This window comes from Quercus robur, chromosome 3 (assembly GCF_932294415.1).
Source record: "Quercus robur chromosome 3, dhQueRobu3.1, whole genome shotgun sequence".
In the NCBI taxonomy this organism is placed as follows: domain Eukaryota; kingdom Viridiplantae; phylum Streptophyta; class Magnoliopsida; order Fagales; family Fagaceae; genus Quercus; species Quercus robur.
Window position 1 is genome coordinate 68,768,635 of NC_065536.1, and position 20,107 is coordinate 68,788,741.

Consider the following 20,107-nt stretch of genomic DNA (forward strand, 5'->3'; position numbering starts at 1 on the left):
AGTTAGAGATGCAGCGAGTCTGGAGTGGAGGAGAGGCCGATTTACTAATTTGTCTTTGAGAATCGTTGACTTCCGTGGATTCTCTCTTGCTCTCAAACAAGCATTTGTATATTGCTACTTTGAGAATTAGGTACACAAATTAGTTGGCATAAGAATCTGCAATTTTATTATCAATGAAAACTTAATTAAACAGATACATTTGTGCATGCCTGTGTGAGAGAGAGAAACAAACCAAAATAACCAAACGGCTGTCCTAATAATCAATCTGAATCACCAGAACTTATTCAACTTACAAAGCTTTACCATACAAAAAAGGATCTATGATTGTTGGTTATTATTAAGGCATTACCATATGGTCCATATTCACCACCCTTGTCATTCTCGTAAGTACAACCGAATTATCTTGTAACAAAACAAGCGCTCAGATCCTCTACATGTTGCCACTTGCAAGTACACAACGTAATAATTACTATTTGCTTCTTCTTTTAAAGAATTAGTACATATCCATATGATAAATTACTAGTTGTTCCACAAAGCTTAAGCTTTTAAATAGGAAGTAAAGTGGAAACATGATTCCAACTCAGACCACATACTGTAATAAATTACCAATTATCCCAAAAGGTTAACTGTTAGGAAATGGTAAATATAATTAACCCCATATCCATGTTAGATGTGCCTCCAAGGTCTTTCGGCAAGGCTTACACATTCACTGTATCTATAACAATCAACAAGATGATCAATCGTCAATCCAGCAGCTTGCATGAAGGAATACACAATCACTGGCCCAACCAACCGAAATCCATGCTTTATTAATTCCTTGCTGACAGCTTCTGCTTTTGGAGTCCTCAGAGGAACATTTCTTGGGTATCTATACCGGTTGATCACTGGTTTGTGATTCACTTGACCCCACATATAGCTACCAAAAGATCCAAATTCCCTCACAATCTACATTTGAGGTCATAATTGAGCACAATGAGCAACCTATCAAGTACTATATTAACCAGCTGAGGAAATATGCAAACGAGTCAAAAATTTTAAGCTTGCCTTCAATATGCATTTGGCATTGTCTAGAATGCACCTCACTCTGCACTCTGTTAACATGATAGCCTTGTTGGAAGCTATATCTGTAATCTCTTTCTCCCCCATTTTGGCAACAAAGTTAGGATCAAATCCGCCAAAAGCTTCCCTATGTTACAGAACAAATCAATATTTTCAATCCCACATTGTTCAAAATTATATTAACATTGCTTTTCAATTTGTAAAACAAGTAATTTTAAGCTGCGCAAGTTTAATTCAAGTGGTACAAACACTGTTACCTGAACAGTTCCCTTCTTTTCAGGATTTCAGTCCAATTGTAGTCCATCAACATACCAGACATTGCAAGTAGCTCAAACAATTGGCTGTTGATAATTTACCACTTTAAAATTGGCAAACCACTCCATAATTAGTAGTAGACTTCCATTAAAAAAATTACTAAGGACTTACTTGTCATCATAAACTGGAACTCCCCAGCACTCATCGTGAAATGCCACGTAAACTTTATCTGTATAAAACATAATCAGTTCTAAGCAGAATTTCTTTATTTTGTACCTAGAATGCTAAATAAAGAATTGCCATAAAAGCCATGATTTCAACTCATGGAGTTTTAAATTTATAATTTCAACAGAAGAATTACCATAATATGCTAAATAGTTCCCTTCTTAATTTATGATGAAAGCTAGGTGACTTTCTTCTTTGTGAAACAAGTTTGAGTATTCTTTTCTTTTTAAGCAAATTCCACATCCCAAATGCTATGACAATGTTGAAGCGATTGAGCAATAGGCTCAGGAGATTATAGAAACAAGAGCACAAGTATTTTAGTTTAGGAGCAAAATTATAGCCTTCAAATTCGTTTGACACGAATGTTTATCACATGCCATACACAGATACACTCTACAGACACTGCAAGAAGCTGTATCAGTTTGACATGAACGTTTATCACATGCCATACAGTCTACAGACACTGCAAGCTATATATATATATATATATATATATAGATTCTTACATGCTTAACAAAGCCATATCCATTCCATAATGCTAGAAAAGTAAATCAAATGTTATTGGAAATTGATAAATTAGTATTCTAAAGCTTACCACTATTCTTTGTAATCCAGTTGCACCTCCTCAATTCCCCAGTACTAGTATCCTGACTTTGCTGCTGCACGGTTTTTGCCCAGGGGGCTTCTCTTCTTTCAGACGGTGCAATCAGTCTTAATGCTAAAGAAATCTTCTGGTTCAGTGGAGTAGTAGAATCTGTAAGCGAAGAGTCATTCGAGTTCTGTGACAAAGACAACGATAAGGATGATAGGGAGGATAACGATGAACCGCTTCTCTGAAGCCCAATTGGGTAAATTCTCTTAAGGTGTTTGGACAAAATGCTTTGGCTTGGCTTCTCTTTTTCTTTCGAGAGTTTGTTCCTCTCCAAATCATGTCTTCTTGTGTTTGCTTTAGACATGCTTGGAGAAGATGAAAGTTTATGGTTTAATTAGGATAGATGTAAAGGTGGGTCGAGAGGGGTTTTAAAAGGAGTTGGTGCCATGATGAGCAGTACTTAAACGTTGGTTGGTGAAATGTGAGTTTCACAATTATGGATTACCACTTGCTCCTTAGGTTTTAAGCAAAATTTGTAAGAGTATACACAATTGGAAACACATCAGTTTTTTTGGGGAAAGCATAGTTTTTAAGCAGAGTATAGCAGGCTCCAATTGTATGCATGTACCCTGACAGACTGGACTCATATATGGACCAAATGAGCCATCTTTTTTCTTCTTTCTATTTTGTATTAATGGTAAGGTACACTCATCCTCAAATATCTTATTTAAAAATTAGTTTTTTTTTTGAAAATTAGTTAGGTGAATAAAAAACTTCATGTTTACATCACACATCCAAATATTTAGGCCAATAAATGGTTCTCTGTAATTATTACTGGAATGTTTCTTTTTTCGCATGAAGACACAGAAATCACAACCAACCCTACCCTTTTTAACAAAAGGAATATGGTGAAAATGGAGGTGGACTTGTAGCTGTAGTGCTATTGGTAGTCCCCAAATCAAAGGAAATTAACTCTAATAATAACCCTTTTAGTTGTGGTGTTTGTCTCATTGTAAGTGTAATGGGTCCAGTTTATTCTTAACTCCTACTCTTTTTCTTGTGTCCTTAAGGTTTGAGGCATACCTGTTGCCTGTATAGACAAAGATATGCCATCCTTTTTTTTTTTTTTTTTTTTGGATGAAACAAAGATATGCCATCTATTATTCTTAGAACTGTTCACCATTTTATTTTATTAAAATATTTATGGGGTTATTTGGTAGCAAGGCCATGTATTCAAGGTGCAAAGGGGTCACTAATGTGCCCTGCGCTTCAATTTGCAGTGAAGATATTTTGAAACTCTAACTAATCTCTATACACAAACAATCTCTTCAAAATGCACTTTTTTTATTTATTTATTTTACAAACGGGGTATCCAAGACCTCTTCATTGCTCTTGTCCTACACACACCAAATTATTACTGATTACAGGAAAAAATTAAAAGGTTTCGAACTCAAAATTTTATATATCTGCCATAATATTCGAACTCTGAGCATAACTTTCTGAGATGTTAAACACTAAGTCTTAAAAATTACAAAGACTAAGTAAATTTTAGCACTCCCTTGTCCCCCCCCCCCCCCCCCTATGAAAATTTGTAGACCAAACGCATTTTGGATGAAACAAAAAAAAAAAAAAAAAAAAGTTTTATAAGATATCTAGTATCAAAGGATGACTGCAAGTGTAGGGCAGTTTTTAACATACGTTATCAACCTAAGATTAAGAATATTTTTGAAAGATAATTGTGTTTATTTTGCTAATTTAAAATATGCATAATTTTGCAAAGCTTCATTTGTTGCATGTGGGGTGGAGGGAGTTTTAATGATATCAATTGATGATGCAATTGATTATAGTCAGATTAAATGACAAACGCTTACAATAAATCACTTTATTGAAATGACATCAGTGTGGTGCCAAGGCCCCTTTGATGTTCAAGTCAAAAATAACTTTTTTTCTAAGACAAAACTCAAGGAATTTGAAAGCATTCACTCTCTCTTACCTAAATCAATGCATGAGATCTTGACTTATGCTAGGTTTTCGTGGTGTATTGTTATGAAACTTTTTTTGATTTTTAACTGTTGTGTTCATGACGGAGGTGAGATAAATGTCATGCCTTAGGAGAGAATTTTGATATTGATAATTGTTGCATACTCTTGATTGCTTGGGTTGATTAGGAGTCAAGTGGCCTTGTCAACCCTATCTATATCATTAACTATCAAAAAAAGAAAAAGAGAAGTGAAACTAATAATTATATTTCGACCCTCACTCTTTTCCCATCATTTGTTTTATTTCATTTTCAATCTTTCATTGGGGGGTTCATATGATATACCCAAGCGTATAGCAATGTCCGCTTCTTTTATTCTAGTTCTAAAAAAGCCAAACGATTATTAGTTTAATCAAATTTCTTGATTGATCGAGGTTTTCTGAGTTTTATCATAAAATAATTTATTAAGTTTCAAAACTAATCTAAAGTATGGTTCAAATCTACATCTTCTATTGTTGTAATTATCTCATAATTGTTAAAGATCTTGTAACTTAACTAATATCTTTTAATGTATAAATTTTTTTTTTTTTGAATCGGAACTTGATATTTCATTTAATGTATAGTTAAACTTTTACGATTCAAATTCCTTAGTGTGTGTCTATATTTATGTATATATATATATATATATATATATATATATTAGGTGGGTTGATTAGCCCCTTACATTCGAACCAGCCTAGTAGTTTTTTTAGTCAAATTTGATCTACAAAACTATTTTAACTAATTGTTCGTGGTACGGTAAGTTTAGCTCTTAGTTCTAGAGAGTCAATCAGGTTGTGCAAGCCTTACCAAAGCTCATTATTATTATTATTATTTTCTAAAAGCCGTGAGTCCTTGACCAAATATTTTGCAAGAAAAGAAATCCTATGAGTTTTTTCAAGCTTTTTCTGAGGTATTTTTTTATTTTTTATTTTCTTCATTTGGTAGACTTGGTTAATTGGTTTTATGAAGAGCAAACTGAGAGTAAATCACTTAAAGTTATTTGTAATAAATAAAAGAGAGAAACATAAAATATGCTAGATTAATTAGGATATTTGAGGTGTACTTTGTTTTTTTAACTGTTAAATTTCATACTATATATATATATATATATATTATATATAGACACACACGTGTGTAAAAAAACTCTAAATATGAAACCAAAAGTTAATTCTAAGGTTGTAATTGTCACAACTAATTTATAAAACAAGAGGATAATCTATAATGGGAGGACTAAACAAGTAAAAATCAAAGCATGAACGAACACTTTTCTGATTAATAAACACAAATATATTGTTGCCGAGGTTACAAGCAAGTTTCGACAGATACAAATAGTCTCTAGAAACTCTTACACTATCTCTTCTCAATTTTTCTAATCCCATCTAAGTGTAGGGGAAGACCCTATTTATGCACTTAGTTCATCCCCCAATAGTGGGTTACCATGCTAGATGTTAGAAGGTGTTTGTCTCATCAAGCGTCTCCTCCTTTCTCTTAACTAGTCGCGGACCCATGCGTTGCACATGATAATTTTTTATTTTATGATAGTGTTATTATTTTGAATATTTTTCAATGTATTACTACTTAAGTTGCATTATATATGTATGACCAATATATTGTAGGATTCATGATGATAGGAGGTTTTGGTCTTGGAATTAGATGCGGAAAGTTTCGGCAATGATGCCTTAAGCTTTAAATACCGGAATCCTAAATTACATCATACTATTTGAGTTTAGATTTTTATTACTTAATATAAGGTAACAAATGAGCGTAGATAATGATTTATATCTTGCACATGTACTTGCAAATTTGTTTATTACTGAATGTTATTAAAAACAGTCATTGGAGTACAAAGGATGCAACTATAATTTATTCATTTCAATTCGGCATGCTCTTAACCATAGCCCTTACTTAGTTGCCATACTCGGCCTTGTAGTCACTCTAGAGCTAATCAACCGTCTTCCCAAGCTAATAAAATTTAATTCACTTCAAAATAGATAGATAGGATTTTATAAATTTCAAGTTAGAGTCATGCTAGGTAAAAACTTTAGAGGACTGTAATTAAGTCCTTGTAAGTCTTTTTAAATAAAAAAAAAAAAAAAAAAAAAAAAAAAAAAAAAAAAAAAGAGATCTATTCTTTTGAAGATAGAGAGTAGTATTATGAATAGGATGAAGAAATTTTATTGTATTCTTTTTTTTGGCAACATAATTTCTACCAAACTCGGTTGGTTAATTTGTACATTTCCAAGTCAATTGAACACATTTTGCATATTACATGTAATTCTTTGTTTCCATAAGGTAAGGGCATTCACGATCCCAATGACCCACTCCATTTTTCTTGCATGCTTGGTTTTTTGGGATACGAAATGTGTTTGTTCCAAAAGTTGTATGTTGAAGGATTTGTCAATAGTTTTGTAGCAATTGTTTTCCATTTGGTTGATTTAGAATTGATAATAGTAGTTGTATTCCCTCATCATTTGATTCGCATAACAACGTAGTTGCCAGTCCATACTTTACATTTTTGTCTCCTTCTATGTTTGCTTGAAGAAGGATTTCTTTTCCTGCTTTAGTTTGATCTTGTACAAAATATTTGTGAGCTTTAACCCAAAATAGTGCTTGTTTGTTTCCAGCCCTAAAGCATTGATGAATGAGTTTTCTTCATCGTTTTGAAGGAATATAGAATTTTGGAGCAATCCAGTTAGATTGATGTGGTGAAGAACTTTTTTCTTTTTGGTTAGCCGATTGAATCGCTTGCAGCTATTTTTTAAAAACGAAAACCCATATTAAGAAACTAATGTGTTAAAAAAAAAAAATCAATTGGTGACAAAACCTGACAATAACCATATACTAAGGATTACACGTGAACATTATTATCATCACAATTGCAATATTTGATTGATGAAGCTAAAAAAAAAAAAAAAAAAATTCTTTCAAAAATATAACAACTCTAGAATTGTGCAAAACTTCATAGTATAAAGTTAATAAAAAGAGAAATTATAGGACTACAATATTTTGTGCCACAATTTCAGACGTGGTAGATTGTGGCGATTGCCTAAATATTTTGGCGATTGTCTTCCAACATTGGAAAATATTTCAAGCAATAATTCTATTGGTAATTCATGTTGCATGCTCATTTTTGTGATTGTGGAGAGAGTATTTTTATGATATTTTTGGTGTGTATTTTTGAAGTTGTTTTGTTTTGTAATTTATAGTGTTTTGATTGTTGTATGGATGAGTGATTGTTTAATTTATTAGCAATTATTTTTAATTGTTTTTTCGTGAATAGAAGCCTTTCATTGTTTAATTTATATATATGTATATATATATATATATAAATTGTAAATTATGTTTGACTGTTCAATGTTCATTTGGTTTAATTTATCTTTTGTGGCATATATATGTGTGTGTGTGTGTACAATTTTTATTTGTTGTGTTTAATTGATAAATTTATTTTTTTCTTAAGATTAAACATTTCAACAATATTTTTTAATAAGAAAGGGATATATCAACAACTTCACTCATTCCACATGATAAAACGATTGATTTTGAAAGATACAAGGAATAACTTGATGCAAAAGATTCATTGAAAATGAACATGATATTTTGGTGATAGGTTTAGGAACCAAAGGTATATTTCAATACAATTACTTACAAGCCTAAAAGAAATTGCACGTGAGCATTCTTAGCAATTGCTTAATTAAGTTGTATTTTCGATCACATGATGCCAGGCATAGTCTTGCTAGGAAATTAAGAAAACTCTTGTCCGTTACTTTTATTAATTAATGGTAAAATAACAGTTGTGGACATGTAACCTATTCAATAAATAGCCTGTTTATGTTGACAAACCTATGCCATACAACCACAAACTTGCTTTTCAGTTGTTTAAAGCAGTGTAGAAAATGTGAGAAGATAGAAGTTCACCTACAACATATGTATTGATGATAGTCCAATCATTAAATATTGCAAGCAAAAACCAAAAGAGAGCTGTCCAAAAACAAAAGCTACATAAGTTGTATCAATATATAAATAAATTATTAATAAATTTGAAATAGCTAAAAAATCTTTGATATCCATTTTAATTACTGAAGAAAAAGTTAATAACTTTCGTGATTGTCATGGCAAAATAGATTGATATTCCCCTTTTAGTTTTGTAGAAAGCATTAATATTCCCCTTCTAAAGAAGGGTAGAGGGAGGCCAAGAGAGCTAATTTAGGTGCCATTATACAATGTAATACCATAAACACATGGTTCCTCAATGAAATTAAATCCTCAATTATATGTGCATTTAATTATATGGTAAATTTATCCTATACTTCAACCAGTACATATTTTATATGCGAGATGACCTGAACTAATTTTCTATGTTTACGATTAATCTTCTACTATCTTATAGAAAGATTATAATAGGAATAACATTTATATATATATTATATGCTATGGATACAAATTTTTATAATCTCAAGAATGTTCTATATGACAAGAGAGAACATTCAAAGCATTTAAATAGAATTTTAATCAATGTTTTCTGCTAGTGGGTGGCTTAAGATTCATAAATCACATACAAATTAAAATAAAAACAAAAACTTTGAACAAATAGTCTGCTCTTGGGATCAAAAGAAAGAAGACTAAACATTGCCAGGTCTTTAGTTTTTCCCTTCAAAATCATATACTTCCTTAAAACACCTTCCCTCTAGAACCCAGCCTTCTCTAGCACCCTTTGGGAGCCCACATGTTCTACATCTACTATAGCTTCAAGGCTTTCCAAGTGTGGTTATTCAACAAATATAGTATTAGCCACCTGCTTAACTACTTTAGTTGCAATCCCCCTATGTCAGTACTTGGAACCCAAAACATAGCCAAGTTCACCTCTACACTTATCATTGTCTGAATTTTTGGTCACTGAAATGGCACCAATGGTCTGACCATTAAGGCAAATTGCCTTGAACCATGGGTGAGGAATAACTTTGGTATTGATAAAGTTGACTGCATCTTCTTTGTTAGTGTAAGGTTCCCATGTGCAGAAGCGGGTCCAATCGACATTGAGATCAGATTACACGGGAGTTTTCTGGAATCTAGTACGTTTTGTTTGGTAATCCTTAGCATGTATAGGCTAGATTCGGTACTGATATTGGGGTCTTGTTAATGAAATGCTAGGCAATGTTACATATCACAGCTCTTAATTAACTTATCAGCAAGTAACTTAAAATAAAATTAAAAAAAAAAAAAAAAAAACTAAAGCATTCATAGATCCAAGATGGTATTTAACATCAAGAAGACTTCAAATTAAAAAACTTCCCAAATTGAAATATAAGAATTGCTACATCCCATAACACAGCCAACAAAAAATAAACTCCAATCATTGAGATCAGATATTTGATACAATTTATTTAAATTTAAATATGTACACAGAGGAGATCTACTACAATATTTGGCATTGTAATAAACGCACAGAAAATTGTTTCAGCTGCAACAATATTGCCTTATTTTGCACAGACTACACAAACTAATCTAAGTCATATCACAATACTCAAGAGGCAGTAGACAGTAACAAAATTTAAGTAGGGAATAAAAAACATCAAGCAATCAAACAAAAAGAATAGAGCAGAAAAGAGACTGAGATTTAGAGATACCTAAATTGAAGCATCTAGTTTCTGTCACTATATAGGAAAGAAGTAAGGAAGATAAAGAGGCTACCGTTAGAAGGTGGGGAAGGGGAGGAACATGTGAGAAACAAAAGGGAAGAAAATCAAGAAGTTGTTGATGACGTCGAAAAATCATCACCAATGGGTCACACCGTACTCGCGACTCGAATCGAACCTGCACGACAAAACAATCGAAAGAATCCTTCAGAGATCACCGGTGTGGTGCCGGCCAAAGGCTCTCCGACGGTCAAGTTAGAATTCCTCTGTTTTACTTAGTGCGTTAGAGAGGGTTCATTAAAAGCGTACCTCGATTTCTGTGGGTATTAGGCCTTTTATAGTGATAAAGGGTTGACTTTTCCTTTTTGGTTTCCACATCTTTTCAATGTGGGACTCTACTCCCAATTCTTCTAGGCGTGGTGAACAAGGATTCCCATTTCCAGATCTTAGGGTTTTTCTGGGCTATGGACGTTTCGGATCATGGGCCCTTACTGTGTCAGTCAGTGATGGGCCTTCAAAGCTGGGACCATCTTCACACAGGCCCAAGAGACCCAATCCGTCAGGCCCATTAAGGTAAACCCATCAGGCCCAATATTTTATCATCTTCAGTTGCCCCCTTCACCCCAATGGTCCGTCGCCTTTTAGGTCAAAGGATCAATGGGGTGACGGTCCTTACGTATGGGCATGACGGTCATTTCATGACGGATTCACGCAAGATAGGACGACGGTTCCAGATGGATCAACCTGTCATAGGAAGATTCATCAAGTTGACGGTCACAAATTTGTTGGTACGTAATGACAGGTTGTCAGCATTTATTAAGCATGCCACGTGTCACTCTCTGAATGGTCGTTGTATAGGATCGAAGCGTCGCTTCGTCTTCCGTGCACCTCCTATATATATAAGGCGCCTCACTCTTTCATTTTTCACTTTTCACTCAGAAAACATTTGTCAGAGCGAAGCCGTCAACCTTGTCAGAGCAATCCGTCGAGGACGCATATCTACTGATTACACCAACCGTCACCTATCCTCTGCCAAGTTTGGTAAGTGCTTCTAATTTACTATAGTAAAGTTACATTTCCGTCCATGCATTGTTGTTAGGCTTTCCATACCCGTCAACACTTTCAAACCCGTCGGTCTTAGGTTTCATTGTCAATTGTAGGAAATGTCTAGTGCGTCAAGTAACCAGTCGGTGGTTTGTGATGGGACGGAATACGAGGATGTATACCCGTCCGGTCATAAAGACTAAGAGAGCCCCGGCGAAGATAGGAGTCCGTCTGCCTCCTCTTCATCCTCAACAAATGAGGATGTGGAGGTAGTTGAAATAGAGGGTTCCGATGACGACGGGGATCAAGCACTGGAGTCCGTTGTAGGTGCTGATGGACTAAGGCAGTTCATCATGTTGCCAGAGTGGACGGTGCATAGGTTTACATCCGTCATCAGAGAGAAACACTTCAGCACCTTCAGAACTAACTTCCAAATCCCTGACTATGTTTCCATCCGTCTACCTTACGCGTCGGAGAAGTGTTACTATGAAGGGGTAGACGGTGTCGGAGTGTATGAGCAGGCGTTGAAGGCTGGACTTCGATTCCCGCTTTCTACACTTCACAGGGAACTCTTACAATATCTGGGGTTGTCCGTCACCCAGATATCCCCTAACGCCTGGAGGGTCTTCATAGCCATGGAGATTCTTTACGGTGCAATGTCAGACGGGGAAAGGAAATTGACGGTCCGTGAATTTCTTCACTGTTACCGTCCAGACGAGATTTCTGGATCAAGGGGGATGTATAGTTTCGCTAGTCGGAGCCCCTTGTTGAAGGTGATCTTTGAGACCCCAGACTCAAATAGAGACTGGAAGAGTCGATACTTCTTCCTGGAGGGTGACAGATGGATGAACCATCCAGGGGAGACGGAGTACATGCCCGTCGACACAACTTGGGCAGTGATAAATCAGACACGTATGCATCCGTCTTAATTTTGTACTGCTTTTCATATCCGTCCAGTTTTATGTGTATATCTTGATCATCTTTCTCTGCAGGTAGATGGCGCCCACAAGTCAGCCTTGAGGAGTTTAGCTTCCTTGAAAAGATTTGCAGGAAAACTACGCCGGAGGAAAGGACTTGGGCTAAGCTGGTGAACCCGAGGACCATACATTGGTACTGTGACGGTCCTGAGCCCACCCAGGAGGCAATTAGATACGACGAACGAGTTCATAGACGTAAGCCCGTCAACTTTACTTTGCCATTTAACTGCCCTTACTTAGTTTTAATTTTATCCGTCACTATTTGCAGAGATGGACGACGCAAAAAGGAGAGCTTTGATCAAATCCCAAGCCGTCAAGAAAAGGGAATCCGGCGAAGTGGTTCCTAAGGTGTCGGCTTCAGCCCTTAAGAGGAATCCGACATCAAAATCGGACCGTCCATTTAAGCAACCAAAGGTCTCTCTTGAACCTGTGGTTGGTTTAATGGCAGAGGGTAACAAGACCGTCACCCCAGCGAAGCAGGGGAAGGGTAAAGGACTGATGACGGCCCCAGACAGTAAGCAAGAGAGACCTCCTTCCCTTCTCCGTGATGACTCCAAGTATGCTTTGGAGAAGCTGTCGTCCATTATCACGGCAGAAGACTATGAAGATCTGGGAAACCATTCGACGGAGGCCATGGGGGAGACGGGCCTCTTTGCCGTCGCTCAGGTTGGTTATGTCCGTCGAATAAGTTTATTTTCCTTTCTCGTTGTTATTTACATTATGTGACGGTCTCTTTTCTATTCGCAGTCCTTGGTCATGATGAAGGGACTACTGGACCGGTGTCTTAACCGTAAGAGTACCTTGGACCGGGTGCGCGCGAAGGCGGAGCAGACGGAGGAAGAGCTCGGACAACTTCATAAATGGAGGTCCAAGATGGAGAAGAAGCTGGAGCTTTCTGAGCAGGCGAGGAAGGAGCTGGAGGAGAAGACGGCCTCTGCGCTGACGGCCATAGAGAAAAAAGAGGCGGAGATCAAAGAACTCAAGGAAGAGATCCGTCATGCTAAAGAGGTAGCCGTCGAGGAGTACCGATGCTCGGAGACCTGTTTGGGCGAGCTGTCGGATTCCTTCCTTCAAGGCTTCGATGATTCTCTCCGTCAAGTCAAGAAGGCCTATCCAGAGCTGGATCTGTCAATGGTCAAACTTGAGGACCAAGCCCAGACTTCTGCCCTCCCCGTCGCCTCCGAAAATACGGAGGACCTCTTTGGCTACGGTGCTGCTCAAGGAGACGGAGAGTCCGTCCCGTCGAAGGAAGTCCAAGTTGCTGAACAGAAGGAAGGCTAACGTCTATGTAATTCATTTAGAGGACAATCCGTCCATTCTCTCTTTTTTTTTTTTTTTTTTTTTTTTTTTTTTTTTTTTTTTACATTTCAAGACAATCCGTCCTTTTTAATTGTATTAAACATTTGCCTTTGGGGCTTTTGGCTTAATGTTCACATATATGCTTTTTATAATTGTTTGGTACTCTGTTTAAAGCTCCGTCCTCCTTCTTGAGGAAGGATTTTTGCGAGAATATTTGTTTATCTGTGATACTCCGTCCGCATTGCAGACTTGTTACCTTGTGTTGATTGAGCAATTACATCCGTGAGGTTCGTTATGAGGAACCGTCTGCTTTGTAACGTACATCACTTTTTAAATGTAATGCCTATTTAATGGACTTGTAAAAAAATTTTAACGTAGTTAGTTGTCCGTCCACTTTTCGTACACGCTCTTCTATTATTTCCGTCCACCTTGGGACTTGAGCATTCGTCCCTGTAAGACGTTAATATCCCTGTAGGACAGTCCGTCCATCTCATGGACTTTATTTCATGTATTTCAACATCTTAGTGATCCGTCCACTTTGTGGACTTGTATTTCATCACCTTAGTGATCCGTCCACTTTGTGGACCTATTTCATCACCTTAGTGTTCCGTCCACTTTGTGGACTCATGTTTCATCACCTTAGTGATCCGTCCACTTTGTGGACTTATATTTCATCACCTTAGTGATCCGTCCGCTTTGTGGACTTATTTCATCACCTTAGTGATCCGTCCACTTTTTGGACTTATTTCATCACCTTAGTGATCCGTCCACTTTTTGGACTTGTATTTCATCACCTTAGTGATCCGTCCACTTTGTGGACTCATGTTTCATCACCTTAGTGATCCGTCCGCTTTGTGGACTTATTTCATCACCTTAGTGATCCGTCCACTTTTTGGACTTGTATTTCATCACCTTAGTGATCCGTCCACTTTGTGGACTCATGTTTCATCACCTTAGTGATCCGTCCACTTTGTGGAAGTGATAATCTTTGTAGGCTTCTCCGTCCATCTTGTGGACTTAATTCTGTATCCGTCCATCTTGTGGACTTCAAGTGATCATCCTTTAGAAGGATCCGTCCATCTTATGGACTTTATTTTGCATCCGTACATTTGGTGGACCTCGGTTATTTTGTGGGCAATTGTAATGACATCCAAGTAGAAAATCAAAGTTGATAGAAATGCGTATAGGAAAAGTACCTGCCCCCCCGGGCTTAAAAAGGCACAACAAGATTGTAGCAAAAATAGTTAAACAGTTAAAAGAAAAGCTAATAATGCCAAAAAGTCTTAAAAGAAAAACTGGTTGTCGTGTCACTATTACTGGTAATATTTCCTCAAATGCTCGGCATTCCATGGATGCGATAGCTTCTTTCCGTCTGTTGTCTCCAGGTGATATGTTCATTTCCTTTTCCACGACGTAACTCTGTAAGGTCCTTCCCAGTTGGGACCGAGTTTTCCCTGTGTAGGGTCTCTAGTTGCGCCCATGACCCTCCTGAGTACGAGGTCTCCTACTTGGAAGTTTCTGTGTCGGACCCGGGAGTTGAAGTGTCTGGACATGCGATCCTGGTATCTAGCGATCCTTTGCTCTGCTGCCGACCTAACCTCATCTATCAGGTCCAGCTGTAGCCTCATGGATTCGTCATTCCTGCTCTCTTCATGGTTGTGAACCCTGTAGCTTGTGAGCCCAACTTCTGCTGGGATGACTGCCTTGCTCCCGTATGTCAGTCGAAATGGCGTCTCTCCTGTTGGAGTCCTCGCCGTTGTCCTGTATGCCCACAGTATGCTCGGCAATTCTTCCGGCCATATACCCTTTGCCCCCTCGAGCCGAGTCTTGATAATCTTTAACAGGGATCGGTTCGTGACTTCAACCTGGCCGTTAGCCTGAGGATGGGCGGGTGATGAGTAGTGGTTTTTTATTCCTAGCTGTGTGCAGAAATCCCGGAAGTGGCCGTTTTCGAACTGCCTCCCGTTATCTGAGACAAGAACTCTAGGAATACCAAACCTACATACGATGCTCCGCCAGACAAAGCTTCTAATGTTCTTTTCTGTAATGGTGGCCAAAGCTTCCGCTTCTACCCATTTTGTGAAGTAGTCAATACCCACTACCAAGAACTTTAGCTGCCTTATCGCCGTTGGGAAAGGTCCCATGATGTCTAGTCCCCACTGAGCGAACGACCATGGAGCCGTTATAGGGGTTAGTTCTTCAGCTGGCTGTCCGATAAAATTGCTGAACCTCTGGCATTTGTCACAGCTTTTAACGTAGGATTCGGCATCCTTCTGCATGGTTGGCCAGTAATACCCAGCTCGTACCAGTTTGTGCACTAACGACCGCGATCCAGAATGGTTCCCGCATATCCCTTCATGTACTTCCCTCATCACGTAGTCTGCCTCTTCAGCCCCCAGACATCTAAGATAAGGACAGGAGAAACCTCTTTTGTAAAGAATATCCTTTATTAAGACGAATCTCGCCGCTTGGACTTTTAGCTTTCTTGCTGCCTCCTTTTCTTCTGGCAGTAACCCGTCCTTTAAGTATGAAGTTATCTGCGTAGTCCAGTTTCTTTCGGAGCGTATCTCCTGCATGTTGCCGGGGTCTATTAGCGGAAAGATTTGAACAAAGGAAAGAACATTACCCGGTGCCGTCATGTGTTCTGCTGAAGCGGCTTTGGCTAGCCGATCGGCGAGCTCGTTTTCTCCCCTGGGGATCTGGACGAACATTGCTTTTAGCCTGTCAACTCTCGCCCTTACTTGATCAAGATATCTCTTCAACCTTTCCCCTTTGCATTCATAATCTCCGTTTACTTGATTGGTGACGACTTGAGAGTCGCAATGCACGACCACACTTTCAGCTCCGGCGGCTTTGGCTAGGTCGAGCCCTGCTGCCACCGCTTCGTATTCTGCTTCATTATTGGTGATGGGGAAGTCGAGACGGACCATACATTCAATCTTGTCTCCTTCAGGTGACAGCAATACTATGCCGGCTCCTCCGACTCGCATATTAGATGATCCGTCGGTGTAGATGTTCCACTGGGGTGGTTCTTCTGCCCCCTTGTCCGCGTCCCGCGTAAACTCTGCTATGAAGTCGGCTATAGCTTGTCCTTTAATGGCCACACGTGGTCGGTACTTGATGTCAAACTCACTCAATTCTATTGCCCACAGCGTCAGTCGACCCGCGGCTTCAGGATTACTCAGTGCCTTTCGCAAGGGCTTGTCGGTCATTACGTTCACGGTATGGGCTTGAAAGTAGGGCTTGAGCTTGCGAGCCGCTGTGACCAACGCAAAGGCGAGTTTCTCCATAGGTTGGTATCTTTCCTCCGCACCGCAGAGCGCCCGGCTGGCGTAGTATACGGGCTTCTGTGCCCTGTCCTCCTCTCTGATTAAGGCAGCGCTGACGGCCACCGGGGAGACTGCCAAATAGAGGAAGAGTTCCTCTCCTGGTTGCGAGGGGCTCAGTAGAGGTGGTGAAGATAGATAGGTTTTTAACTCCTCGAAGGCTCGCTGACACTCCTCCGTCCACTCGAATGACTTTTTCAATGTTCGAAAGAAGGGTAAACACTTGTCCGTCGCTCTCGACACGAATCTATTCAATGCCGCTACCTTGCCGTTAAGGCTCTGTACTTCCTTCACGTTTCTCGGGGGGGCCATCTCCATTATGGCTCAGATTTTGTCCGGGTTAGCTTCAATCCCCCTTTGAGATACCATGAATCCTAGGAATTTGCCTGCCGTTACACCGAACGCGCACTTTCCCGGGTTGAGTTTCATTTTGTAGGATCGAAGCGTGCCGAATGTTTCCTTGAGATCTTCCAAGTGGTCTTCCTCCTTCCGGCTCTTCACCAGCATGTCGTCGACATAGACTTGGACATTCCTCCCGATTTGGTGTGCGAACATCTTGTTCATTAGTCTCTGGTATGTTGCCCCTGCATTCTTCAGGCCGAATGGCATTACTTTGTAACAGAAGAGTCCTTGACTGGTTACAAACGAAGTCTTCTCCTGATCGTTCTTGTGCATGCGGATCTGGTTATAACCCGAGAAAGCATCCATGAAGCTTAGCAATTGGTGTTGAGCCGTCGAGTCTACTAGGATGTCGACCCTTGGAAGGGGATAGCTATCTTTGGGGCATGCTTTGTTAAGATCGGTGAAGTCCACGCACATCCGCCATTTGCCGCTCGTTTTCTTCACCATTACCACATTCGCCAGCCAATCGGGGTAGTAGACTTCCCTGATGAAGCTTGCCTCTTCGAGTTTGCGGACCTCTTCCGCTATTGCTTGGTCTCGTTCCGGGGCGAATACTCTCTTCTTTTGTCGGACGGGTGGAAACGAGGGCAACACATTCAACTTGTGTACCATGACCGAGGGATCGATTCCTGGCATATCGTCATGGCTCCAGGCGAACACATCCTTATTGCTCCTCAAGAATGCTACGAGTTCTTGACAGATTTCGGGTTTGGCAAGCGTTCCGATCTTGGTGGTTCGATCTGGATTGGAACTGTCGAGAGTTATCTCCTCTAGCTTCTCTGTAGGTTCTGCCGTTGTTCGGTGTTCTTCTATGTTCAAGGCCTGGATCTGGTCTTCCACCTCCATCATAGCTACGTAGCATTCTCGTGCGGCAATTTGACTTCCGCGTAGCTCTCCTACCCCATATTCCGTTGGGAACTTGATCATCAGGTGGTAAGTTGATGTTGCCGCCTTCCACGAGTTGAGCGTGGGTCGTCCAATAATAGCATTGTAGGCTGACGAGCAATCGACCACCAAGAATGTTACGTCCTTGGTGATTTGTTGGGGGTAATCTCCTACTGTCACCGATAACGTGACTGCGCCCAAAGGGAATATTCTACTCCCTCCGAAACCAACAAGCGGGGCGTTTGTCGGTATTAGCTGCTCCCTATCAATCCTTATTTGTTGGAACGCCGGATAATACAAGATGTCGGCCGAACTACCGTTGTCGACCAACACTCGGTGGATGTTGTAGTCGCCTGCCCGTAAGGTGACGACGAGGGCATCGTCGTGTGGATGGTGTAGGCGTCTTGCATCCTCTTCCGAGAACCCGATAATGGGGCCTTCCCTTCTTGCCAACTTTGGCACTGTACCCGCCAACTGGACATTCTGTATCATCCGAAGGTATGTTTTGCGGGCTTTTTTCGACGATCCGGCCGCGGTTGTTCCTCCAATTATCATCCTTATTTCTCCTAATGGGGGCCTTGGTCGCTCGTTTTCTCGACGGGGGTGTTGTTCTTGTGGGTGTTGCTCCGTTCTCTCCTTGCTGACGAACTTCTTCAGCTTCCCTTGTCGGATAAGGGTTTCGATTTGTTGCTTCAAGTCGTAGCAATTGGCCGTGTCGTGACCATGGTCACGGTGGAAGCGGCAATATTTGTCTCTGGACCTTTTGTTGGGATCACTCTTCAGCTTTCCCGGAAACGTCAGGGATCCTTCGTCCTTAATCTGCATTAGGACTTGGTCTATCGGAGCGGTCAACGGAGTGAAACTTGTGAACCTTCCGCCCATTGGTTTTGGACGTCTCTCCTCCCTCCGATCTCCCATCCGTCCTTTCTTCCGCCCCTGGTCCTGTCGGGGGTCCTCTTGTCTGTCTCTTTTCTTGGGTCTGTCTTCTCGGGCTAATAGTGCGTCTTCAGCATTCATATACTTGGTAGCCCTGTAAAGCACCTCCGACATGGTTTTTGGGTCGTTTTTGTATAGGGAAAACAAAAACTTACCCCCCTTCAGCCCGTTTGTGAACGCTGCCACTAGTATCTTGTCATCGGCTTCGTCGATCGAGAGCGCTTCTTTATTGAAGCGTGATATGTAGGCCCGTAACGTCTCCTCCTCTCTCTGCTTAATGTTCATTAAACAAGCTGTGGATTTCTTATACCGATATCCTCCGATGAAGTGCGTAGTGAATTGAGCGCTCAGCTCCTTGAAGGTGCCGATGGAGTTTGGTGTTAGCCGGCTGAACCAGATCCTTGCTGCGCCCTTTAGGGTTGTAGGGAACGCCCTACACATAATTGCGTCTGCCACTCCCTGAAGGCGCATCAGTGTCTTGAAGGTCTCTAGGTGATCGAGAGGGTCCTTGATTCCGTCATAACTATCCATACTTGGCATGCGAAATTTACTTGGCAGGGGAAAGGAATTGACGGATGCCGTAAATGGCGAGTCTGTCCGGTTGACAAGGTCGTCAAGATCACTGGACACTCGCCCCTTGAGAGCGTTCATCAGTACTTCCATCTGTTCCTTCATTGCCTGCATCTCCGCGATGATGGGTTGTGGAGCTGTATCCGTCACTGAAGGGATGCTAGCGTCCCGTCGCACTTGTTTGCTTGGGGCGTTACTCTCTTGTGGTCCGTCATTATTTCTCCTTTCCCCACTGTTTCCTTCCTGATCTTCTCCTTGGCTATTCACCGCCGCACTCTTTTGATTCAGCTGCTCTACCAGGTCGTGGTTTCGTTTGGTGAGGCGCTCCACGGCTGCGGCGAGCGTCTTGACCTGTCTCTCAAGGGCAGTCGTGGGGGCTTCTTCTTGGACATCATTTGTGGTTGCCATCGAGCGTGTGAGTACCATGTAACTCTTTTGTCTAGGAAGAGATAATGTTACCGTACCCGTTTCCCACAGACGGCGCCAACTGATGACGTCGAAAAATCGTCACCAATGGGTCACACCGTACTCGCGACTCGAATCGAACCTGCACGACAAAACAATCGAAAGAATCCTTCAGAGAGCACCGGTGTGGTGCCGGCCAAAGGCTCTCCGACGGTCAAGTTAGAATTCCTCTGTTTTACTTAGTGCGTTAGAGAGGGTTCATTAAAAGCGTACCTCGATTTCTGTGGGTATTAGGCCTTTTATAGTGATAAAGGGTTGACTTTTCCTTTTTGGTTTCCACATCTTTTCAATGTGGGACTCTACTCCCAATTCTTCTAGGCGTGGTGAACAAGGATTCCCATTTCCGGATCTTAGGGTTTTTCTGGGCTATGGACGTTTCGGATCATGGGCCCTTACTGTGTCAGTCAGTGATGGGCCTT

The 20,107-nt window shown here is 40.4% G+C and overlaps 1 protein-coding gene across 1 annotated transcript; it reads right to left on the reverse strand.

Annotated features, from left to right (window-relative positions):
• Positions 1–237: 237 nt before the first annotated feature.
• Positions 238–2,681, reverse strand: LOC126719092 (uncharacterized). The gene is made up of 5 exons (XM_050421665.1): positions 2,135–2,681; positions 1,486–1,543; positions 1,317–1,400; positions 1,045–1,186; positions 238–945 (listed from the first exon to the last, which is right to left on the reverse strand). Exons 1-5 carry the CDS (start codon positions 2,493–2,495, stop codon positions 667–669), a joined length of 924 nt encoding a protein of 307 aa, XP_050277622.1. The 5' UTR covers positions 2,496–2,681; the 3' UTR covers positions 238–666.
• Positions 2,682–20,107: the final 17,426 nt, after the last annotated feature.

Coding starts and splice junctions, on each gene's coding strand:
- LOC126719092 (XM_050421665.1), bottom strand. CDS start 2,495: ATGTCTAAAGCAAACACAAGAAGACATGATTTGGAGAGGAACAAACTC. Junction 1,544..2,134: donor CTGGATTACAAAGAATAGTG/GTAAGCTTTAGA, acceptor TGTTTTATACAG/ATAAAGTTTACGTGGCATTT. Junction 946..1,044: donor ATGCCAAATGCATATTGAAG/GCAAGCTTAAAA, acceptor CCTCAAATGTAG/ATTGTGAGGGAATTTGGATC.